Source organism: Amphiprion ocellaris, chromosome 2 (assembly GCF_022539595.1).
Source record: "Amphiprion ocellaris isolate individual 3 ecotype Okinawa chromosome 2, ASM2253959v1, whole genome shotgun sequence".
NCBI lineage: Eukaryota > Metazoa > Chordata > Actinopteri > Pomacentridae > Amphiprion > Amphiprion ocellaris.
The window spans coordinates 8,608,207-8,618,736 of record NC_072767.1 but is presented as its reverse complement, the minus strand read 5'-3'; the positions used below and the strand labels follow the sequence as shown (position 1 = coordinate 8,618,736).

The 10,530-nt window shown below is 35.8% G+C and overlaps 1 protein-coding gene across 1 annotated transcript; it reads left to right on the top strand.

Moving 5' to 3' along the window:
- Positions 1-1,961: 1,961 nt before the first annotated feature.
- LOC129349716 (carboxypeptidase N subunit 2) lies at positions 1,962-7,204 on the top strand. The gene is made up of 2 exons (XM_055013906.1): positions 1,962-2,110; positions 4,360-7,204. Exon 2 carries the CDS (start codon positions 4,366-4,368, stop codon positions 6,718-6,720), a length of 2,355 nt encoding a protein of 784 aa, XP_054869881.1. The 5' UTR covers positions 1,962-2,110; positions 4,360-4,365; the 3' UTR covers positions 6,721-7,204.
- Positions 7,205-10,530: the final 3,326 nt, after the last annotated feature.

The following is a 10,530-nucleotide window of genomic DNA, read 5'->3' as shown; positions in this document are numbered from 1 at the left end:
CTAAACTAGACTTCGGATTAAAGTCTGAAAACATTCTGGCCAGAATTCAGAAACTCCACCTAACTCTTTGCATGCGATTACAGCGACCGGAAAAAATAAATGAGTCACAGATGTTGTACTGTTCGTCTAATTGCTGCCTCACAATAACAATGTTCTAGTGAGGAAGCTTAAAAAAAAAAAAAAAAATGGACAGAAAAGTATCAGACTGACGGACTTTTAATGTTGCTCTTTGTTTCTCCGCTTCCTGATGTGGGAATAAGAGCAGATTTAGTGTTTACATCAACATCTGAGGTGTAAAAACTGTAAAAAACAGTTTGGTTAAAACAGTTTTTAGCTGCAATTTCTCAAACAATTTTATCTTGTTTTACAGATTTTCTCTATTTTGTTTAATTACAAATAATAACTTGTAAAATCACAGAAAAATACATTAATTTACATGTTAACCCTTAAAGAAAAGGACAAAATGAAATTATTTTAAACCTATACTTTGAATAGAATATATGTATATATATATATATATATATATATATATATATATATATATATATATATATATATATATATATACATATATATATATATATATATATATATATACATATATATATATATATATATATATATATATATATATATATATATATATATATATATATATATAAATAAAAACATTTTAATCTCATTTTACAGATTTTCCTTGTTCAGTTAAAACAATGTTACAAATGATGACGTAAAATCACAGAAATAATAAATATAAATTGGCCTTTTACAATGTCTGATCATAAATTTACACTATTATACTACTTATTTAAATCAGCACTAAATTCTGTCCAAGGTATATTGGCTGGTACTTGAAAGAAAAAATAACCATGTCAGATATTAAAAATGATAAATAATAAATGCTTTATCTGTTATTTAAAGTTTTTTTTTCCATTTTTTCCATGTTTTTTTTTAAATTTACAGATAACTGGTTCAATTTACAGAAAAATAATTTAATTTACATGTAAACCCTAAAAGAACAGGGCAAAACTAAATAGATTTTTTTAACCTTTACTGTAATTAAAAAATAGTAATTTTCTAACAGTTTTAGAACTGCAATTTATAAAAGAAAAAACTCTTTGTTATTTTACAGATTTTCTGTTAGATTACAGACAACTGGTAAAATCACAGACAAATAAACATGAATTTGCATATTAACCATGAAAGAAAAATCTATATTTTATAATAAAATAAATTGGTTATTATTATTATTATTATTATTAGTAGTAGTAGTAGTCATAGTAGTAGTAGTAGTAGTAGTATTGGTAAAATAATCATTCAAACTGTAAATCATGTCGACAGCAAAATGTTTTGTTTTTGCAAATAATGATTCTTTTTTGACAGTACACTATATTTAAATGTATTTAAATCAGCAAAAATATAATTTTTTACAGATATGTGCAGTCATTTCATAAATGTTCAGTCCTTGAATATTACAGTACATATATATCTAATTGTTTTTATTTAAATGTTTTTTACAGATTTTTTTTTTTAGATCGTAAGATGTCTAACACATTGACTGGTAGGTGCGGCAGTAGTCATATTTATTCAGTCAATTTAAAAAGCAATATAAAGTCAAGATTACAAAATGAGTATGAAACAACACAACGATGAATGGAAAAGATTATTTGTGAACCCTTGTATTGTTTGGTTCCACTTCTTACACAAGGTTTGCAGGAGCTTTTTCGGTTAGATCTAATTTTCTCAAGTTCCACTAAATGCATTCTGTCTGAAGCTAAATGCTAACTTTACCTTTAATAGAGCAAAATTCAAGCCTAAAACCAAATTTTATGCTGCTATACTGAGTTTATTAACCAGAGTACAGAAAAAACACTTGTGAGAATGCCAGTGATGGTAAGAAATAAGAGCAAAATGCATTAATTTTGTAATCTTGGAGCCGCACAGACCTGCAGTAACTGAAAAAGCGGCTCTTATCTGTAGCTGCAGAAGTTCTTGACCACGCCTCACATTGGACGAAGCGAACTGGAGGCTGCTGGCCGACATTGATACAGAAGATAACTAATGAGACGCTGCTTGTTTGTGTTTCCTCTCGGCTGCAGGAAATGATCAGGTAGGAAAATGTTATGTTTGTTTTGTTGTTTTCTGCATTTCACAGCACAGAGATTGAACGATTACTCCACATGATCGAGCTTTTAAAGCATATACCGAAGAAAAGACTTAAATGAAATGCTGCAAATTAAGAAAAATAAGTCTAAGTTAGATTTACTTGAATCATTTGATTCCTCAGCAACATAGTTTTCAAGAAAGTCAACTAGAAGTTTCCATTTTTTCCAGCTTAAGTATTTACTTTACCCTAAAATAAAAAGAAAAACACGATTTCAAAACATGGTCACCATATTGCAGAAGGACAATGCTAAAGGAGACATAAGCTTATTTTTTGCACTTTCACTGAAAGTGCAAAAAAGACTAATTTTAAGGGACAAAATGTAATTTCAAGCTGACAGAAACCACAAAAGTAAGTTGCCATCACTAAAACAGAAAGATAAATGAGTTTTATTTAAAACAATGCTTTGGTTAATCTTCATTTTTGTACTTTTAGTGATGTAAGAGAACCATTTTAGGAGGACTAAATGTAGTTTCAAGCTATTAGAAACCACCAAAGTTAACTTCTATTACCCAAGCGGAAAAATAGGTTTATTCCAAACAGTACTTTGCTTAAACTTCGTTTTTGCACATTTGCTAAAATTAAAAGACACATTTTAAGGGAAAAATGGATTTTCAAGTTGATAAAAAACACAAAAATTAACTGATATTACCCAAGTGGATAAATAAATGATAGTTATTCAAAATAGTGCTTCAGTTAAACCTCTTTTTTTCCTTTTTTTTTTACACTTTTACTGAAATAAGAAATAATAAGAAAACAAGTTTAAAAGAACGATATGTAATTTCAAGTTGATGGAAATCACAAAAGTTAACCACAAAATGAGAAAATAAAAGAATTTATATTAAACATGCCAAATTGTAAACTCAAGCTAATAGAAACCATAAAACTAAACATGTATCATCAAAGTAGAAAGTAAAATGAGATTTATTTAAAACAGCGCTTTAGTTAATTGACATTTTTGTACTTTTAGTGATATAAGAGAACCATTTTAGGAGGACTAAATGTAATTTCAAGCTAATAGAAACCACAAAAGTGAATTGGTATTACCCAAACGGAAAAATAAATTAGGTTTATTCAAAACAGTGCTTTAGTTAAACCTCATTTTAGCACTAAAATTTAAATACCAATTTTAAAGGGACAAAATGGATTTTCAAGTTGAAAGAAACCACAAAAGTTAACAGCTATTACCCAAGCACAAGGATAAATTCATTTATTCAAAACAGTACTTTTGTTAAACCTCGTTTTTGCAATTTTGCTAAAATTAAAAGACAAAATGTAATTTCAAGTTGTGAGGAAACACTAGGCTAACCATCACCAAAAACAGAAAGAGAAATAACATTTATTCAAAACAGAGCTTCACTTAAACCTATTTTTTGCACTGTCATTAAAATTAGAATACCAGTTTAAAAGAACAAAATGTAATTTAAAGGTGACAGAAACCACAAAACTAAACATGCATCACTAAAACAGAAATATAAATGAGATTTATTCACCAATACTTTAGTTAATCCACATTTTTTGCACTTTTACTGAAATTAGAAAACCAGTTTAAGATGACTAAATGTAACCACAAAAATTAACCTCCATCACCAAAATGAAAAGATAAATGAATTTATATTAAACGGTGCTTAACTTGAACCTCATTTTTGCATTTCTACTTGAATTAAAATACCAATTTTTAAGGGACAAAATGTAATTTGAAGCTGATAGAAAACACAAATGTAATTTGCCATCACCAAAATGGAAAGATCAATGAATTTTAGTCAAAATAGTACCGCATTTTTGCCCTTTTGCTAAAATTAAAAGCAAAATCTAATTTCAAGTTGATAGAAAACACAAAACTAAACATTCATCATCAAAGCAGAAAGATAAATTAGTTTCCTTTAAAACAGTACTTTAGTTAATCCACATTGTTGCACTTTACTGACATTAGAAAACCAGTGCCAAACCACTGTCATCATCAATATGACAAGACAAATGAATTTACATAAAATTATTACCTTATTTTTGCACTTTTACTAAAATTAAGAGACACATTTTAAGGACAGAATGCAATTCCAAGTTGGTAGAAAAAACTAAACATGCATCACCAAGGATAATTACAATTTATTAGAAATAGTATTGTATTCAACTAAAGCTAAAATATACTTTTTACACAACTTAAAATGTGTTTTTCTTTCTTCTTTTCTTTGTAGTGAACAATGATGTCCACAGGAGAAGTTGTCATTATTTTTCTGTCTATACTGTTTGACTTTACACTGACTCAAGTCCAGCCTTGTGAGAAAGCAACTGACTGCCCCAAAGAGAACCAGGAAGTCTTCGGTTCGTCAACAACAGAAATCCCACGGCTCCTGCGACCCGCCGTGACGGAGGTGTTTTTCCTGGAGAGTAAGATCAAAACAATCCCCAAAGCAGCCTTTGTGGAAAACCCTCAGCTGGAAAAGGTGGAGTTCATAAACACCGGCACGTCCTCCATCGAGCTGGGAGCTTTTGAAGGTTTGGTTCACCTCAAGCACATCGAGATCTCTGGCACTCCGCTAACGTCAATCCCAGTGGGAGTCTTCAAAGACAACGGCGACCTGGAGATAATTATACTAAAGTCTAACGCGCTTCAGAGACTCGAGAAAGGTTTGTTTGAAGGCCTGAAGAAAGTAAGGGAGCTCCAGTTACACATGAACAAGATCGCAACCATTGAAGACGACACGTTTGATGGTCTCGACAACCTTTTAATGCTCCATTTAGCTAAAAACAACCTCTCTGCTGTGTCCACTGCCTGGTTCTCACACATGAAAGAACTGCAGATACTAAGACTTTACGAGAACCAGCTCACCTCCATTCCTGAAGATCTTTTTCGGAATTTACCAAACTTGAAGGAGATCGGGTTGTACGGAAACAAAATAACGGAGCTACCACAAAATCTGTTCCCACATAAAGACAAACTAAATAAGCTGCTTTTGGAAAACAACCTCCTGACTGGTTTCCCTGAAGGATACTTTGTTGGCTTCTCTCAGCTGAAACAACTGACACTGAGTAAGAACCAGCTGACGAGTCTTCCTCCGGTGCTGTTTGGAGAAATGCCCAAACTGACTGAATTAAGCCTCCAACAAAACAATCTCAGCTCTCTTCCTACAGGAATATTCGGCCCTCTGAAGAAAGTCAAGAAACTGGATCTGTCTAAAAACCACTTCGCCACCATCTCCGCTGGGTTCTTCGACGGTCCAGAGAAGCTCACAGAACTGAACATCCAGAACAACGAGATAAAGTCGCTGGATTCAGATGTGTTTGAAAAGCTGAAGTCCCTGACCACACTCAAGCTCGCTCACAACAACCTGCAGACGCTTCCTGGAGACGTTTTCGAGCCTTTAACGAAAATCAAAAAACTGGACCTGAGTAACAACCCCTGGAGCTGCGACTGTAACCTGATAGACTTTTACTCCTGGATGAAGGCGACAGCTGACAAACTTACGATTAAAGTGGTCTGTCAGCATCCAGAACATCTGAACGGGATGGAAGTTATTTCATTAGTTGAAGATCAGCTTATTTGCCCCACATTTCCTCCTACAACCACCATCTTAGCCACCACAACAACTCCTGTAACTACCACTATGCTCCCAACAACAGAAGCAACAACCACCCCCATCCTGACCACCACGACGCCTCTCACTACAACACCAACAACCACTGCTCCAACCACAACTACACTCCCAACCACAGAACCAACCACCATCACAACCACAACACCAACAACCACTTTGCCTCCTACGACGACCACAACTGTCTCCACAACACTTTTAGCCACAACCCTACCAACAACCACACCTACAACCACTATGCCCACAACTGTGGCCACCACAACTACTATGGCTACAGGTATGGCCACCACAACTACTATGACGACAGTTCCACCTATGACGACCACAACAACTGCACTTACAACCATTTTACCCACGACAACCCCAACAACAGCTGCAACCACAACCTGTATGACAACACTTCTACCCACAACAACCACACCTACAACTACTATGATCACAGCTGTGGCCACCACAACCTCTATGACAACACTTCCACCCACAACGACCAACATCCCTACAATGACCATGCCTACAACCACTAAAACTACAATTATGGCCACCACAACTACTATGACAACACTTCCACCAACGACTACAACAACTGCACTTACAACCACTATACCCACCACAACAACTACAACAACTGTGCCCACAACCACCACACTTAGAACTACCCAACCAACAACTGCCCAAACAACAACCCTTCCTCCACTGACCACTCCAGCGATCTTCGAATGTCCTGTCCATCCATCCACTCAGGCGGCACCGACCTCATCCGTGTATCGAAACAAATATCTGCAGTGCAAATCTCGGTTGATGATCTACGTCCCGTTGCTGCTGGTGGAGATAATCTGCACGTTGGTGCTAGCCAAGTTCACCCTGTCTCTTTACCATCTGCTGCAGAGCCGAGAGACGAGGAACAACCGCATCAAACTGACCCGGTTCGCCTACAGGAGAGAGGTCATGCTTAGGCCTCTATGAGGAATTTAACATCACCCCATCTACTATGACTACAACTTTGGCAACGATAACTACTATGACTACAAATTTGACCACCACAATTACAATGACTACAAATATGGCCACCACAACTATTATGACTATAAATATGACCACCCCATCTACTATGACTACAACTATGGCCACAACTACTGTGACTACAACTCCACCTATGATGGCTACAACAACTGCACTTTTAGCTTTAGCTTTAAATAAAAGTTATTCTATAAAAGTATGAAAACATGCATCAGTTAATTCTGCAGAAATGTCTGAATTGGATTTTTTTTTTTGTACTTTTTTGGCTGTAAAACATATTATTGTAAACTTAAGAGCTTCGGTAAAATCAACTGAACTTCTCTTTATTTTTTTGGTTCTCACACCTAAGAGGCACGCTTATTTTTGTAATCAGAATATTGTGTCCTGAACATGATGTAATGTGCAATGATTAAAAAAAAAAAAAATCTTCCTGGTTTGTCGAGTCATGACTGAGCAATTATTTTGGGCATTCTAACAGCAGGGGGTGCCAGAGATTCACAACACCTTCTCCTCTTGTGTGTCATTCACAGAAAACAAGAGCTCAGAAAAACTTCATCCAACACAATCTGCAAACAGAAAACACGATTCAGAAGAAATATTCACAGCTGGTGCATGAACCTCAGCAGTGTTTCACTATTCATCCTTAATGCTTCTATTTTAATATTTACTAATTAAAAACAAACATTCAAGGTCTTCTTTAAGCAAAACCAGTGAATTCCTCAGTTCATAAATTCATAAAGTGACAGAATGGAAACACTGAGAGGGAGTCGCTGTGGGATTTGTGCTTGGTGGGTTGTCTGACCGACAGCTAAAGGTTAAATGCGTTAATTAGGTTTGGTATTAGACATCAGCAGCAGAACAGAGCAGGAGGTCGGATTCATTAACCCGGACTGTTGAACACGTGTGAGTTTGTGCACATGTGTGAGAGAAATTATTTATCTCCAAATCTGCCTGCCATCTGTCTCTATAATTAGATTTTTATAATTCATTCTGATTAGCATAGCAGAGAGTTAACATTAGCTTGAGGCTGTTTACATTTACATCCAATGAAACGTGTGAATCTTTTGTAATTTTTATTATATAAAAAAGAAATTAAAAGGGGTTATGAGTTAAGGTGCACAAACTAGACATTCTCAAAAGACAAACTCAATGGTTTAACCTCAAAGCTGAACTAATAAGAGACAAAACAATGAAAAAAAGCTTCATTTTCCCTATAATTATGACTGCACTCAATGCAAAAATCAAGAATTAAACCACATGAGACTAACACTAAAACATCTCCTACACAAAAATTAAAATAATTCATATTATAATTTAAAAACACATTGTCCATCACTGCCACACATGAATCCAAACAGGCTGCATTTATTGCACTTACACCTGTTCAATTCAATTTTATTTATATAGCAGCAATTACAGTCAAATTGTCTCAAGACGCTTTACAGAACCCATATGCCTGACCCCCAGAGCAAGCCCAAAGGCGACAGTGGCAAGGAAAACACCCTTTTAACAGGGAAAAAAACCTCGAGCAGAACCCAGCTCTAATGTGGGGGGACCCATCTGTCTGCTGGCTGGACGGGTTGAGAGGGACAGAAGAGGTAGAGAGGTAGAGATAGAGGGGTAGAGATAGAGATAGAGGGATACAGATAGAGGGGTAGAGATGGAGGGGTAGAGGTAAAGGGTTAGAGGTGGGGAGGGGGGGAGAAGAAACATAAGACACAATTTGATACATGCATGTTAAGACAGATGATACATGCAAAGTACAACTGACATGGAAACTGATTATAGTTTACTGCTATGGTGTACGGCTCTGGCATTAAATATACTACATATATAGCTGGTGGTAAAATTCAAAAATATGTAGATGAGCAAATCAAGTATAGTAAGGGCAATGCAGAGTAGATGGGTGGAAATGAGCAGCTGGAAGCAGTGGGCTGGAGGAAGGTCAGCAGCAGCATCCCACAGAGGGAGACTAGACCAGTTGGTGGGAGAACCACCACAGATCTGAAGCATCCAGCTCTGGGACCAGGGACACTCGGAGAAAGGACACAGGGAGAAACAGAGTGAGTGTAATGCAATATCGCTATATATATATATATATATATATATATATATATATATATATATATATATATATATATATATATATATATATATATATATATATATATATATATATATATATATTTTTTTTTTTTTTTTTTTTTTTTTTTAATTTTTTTTTTTTTTTTTTTAAGTAAATAGAAAAGGGCTCAGTGCATCAAGAGAGGTTCCCCAGCAGCCTAGGCCTATAGCAGCAGAACTAGGGGCAAACTAAAGGACGTCAAGAGGGGAAGTCAGTTTTGCAAATGAAAACACCAGCTCACCCCGTCAGGGTCCCCCAGTCAGCCCTAACTATAAGCTTTGTCAAAAAGGAAGGTTTTAAGCCTGGTCTTAAAAATAGAGAGGGTGTCCGCCTCCCGAACCCAAACTGGGAGCTGGTTCCACAGGAGAGGTGCCTGATAACTGAAGGCTCTGCCTCCCATTCTACTTTTAGAGATTCTAGGAACAACAAGTAAGCCTGCAGTCTGAGAGCGAAGATCTCTGCTAGGATAATATGGTACTATCAGGTCTTTAAGATATGATGGAGATTGGTTGTTAAGAGCTTTATATGTCAGAAGGAGGATTTTGAATTCTATTCTAGATTTAACAGGAAGCCAATGAAGAGAAACCAGTATAGAAGAAATATGATCTCTCTTGCTAACTCCCGTCAGTACTCTGGCTGCAGCATTTTGGATCAGCTGTAGATGTTTCAGAGAGCTATTGGGACAACCTGATAATAAGGAATTACAGCAGTCAAGCCTAGAAGTAACAAATGCATGGACTAGTTTTTCTGCATCACTCTGAGACAGGATGTTCCTGATTTTCACAATATTTCTCAGGTGGAAAAAGGAAGTCCTACAGATTTGTTTTATGTGTGAGTTAAAGGACATGTCCTGGTCAAAGACAACTCCGAGGTTCCTCACAGTAGTACTGGAGGCCAATGTAATGCCATCCAGAGTAACTATATGCTTTGAAAGTGAGTTTCTAAGATGTTTGGGGACAAATACAATGACTTCAGTCTTGTCTGAATTTAGTAGCAGGAAATTATAGGTCATCCAGGTCTTTATGTCCTTAAGACAATCTTGCAGTCTGGCTAGCTGATTAGTTTCATCTGGTTTCATAGATAAATACAGCTGAGTGTCGTCAGCGTAACAATGGAAATTAATACATTGCTTCCTAATAATATTGCCTAACGGAAGTATGTGTAATGTGAACAGTATTGGTCCTAAGACAGAACCCTGAGGAACTCCATGATTAACCCTAGTATGCTCAGAAGAGTCATTGTTGACATGCACGAACTGGAACCTGTCTGATAAGTAGGATTTAAACCAGTCCAGTGCTGTCCCTTTAATGCCAATACAGTGTTCTAGTCATTGTAATAAAAGTTTGTGGTTGATTGTATCAAATGCTGCACTAAGATCCAACAAAATAAGTATAGAGACCAGTCCATTGTCTGACGCTATGAGAAGGTCATTAGTAACTTTCACCAGAGTTGTTTCTGTGCTATGATGCACTCTGAAGCCTGACTGAAACTCTTCAAACAAGCTATTCCTTTGTAAATGTTCACATAATTGATTTGCAACTGTTCTTTCCAGAATTTTAGAGAGGAATGGGAGGTTGGATGTCGGTCTATAGTTGGCTAAAACATCTGGATCTAGAGTGGGCTTTTTAAGT

Coding starts and splice junctions, on each gene's coding strand:
- LOC129349716 (XM_055013906.1), top strand. CDS start 4,366: ATGATGTCCACAGGAGAAGTTGTCATTATTTTTCTGTCTATACTGTTT.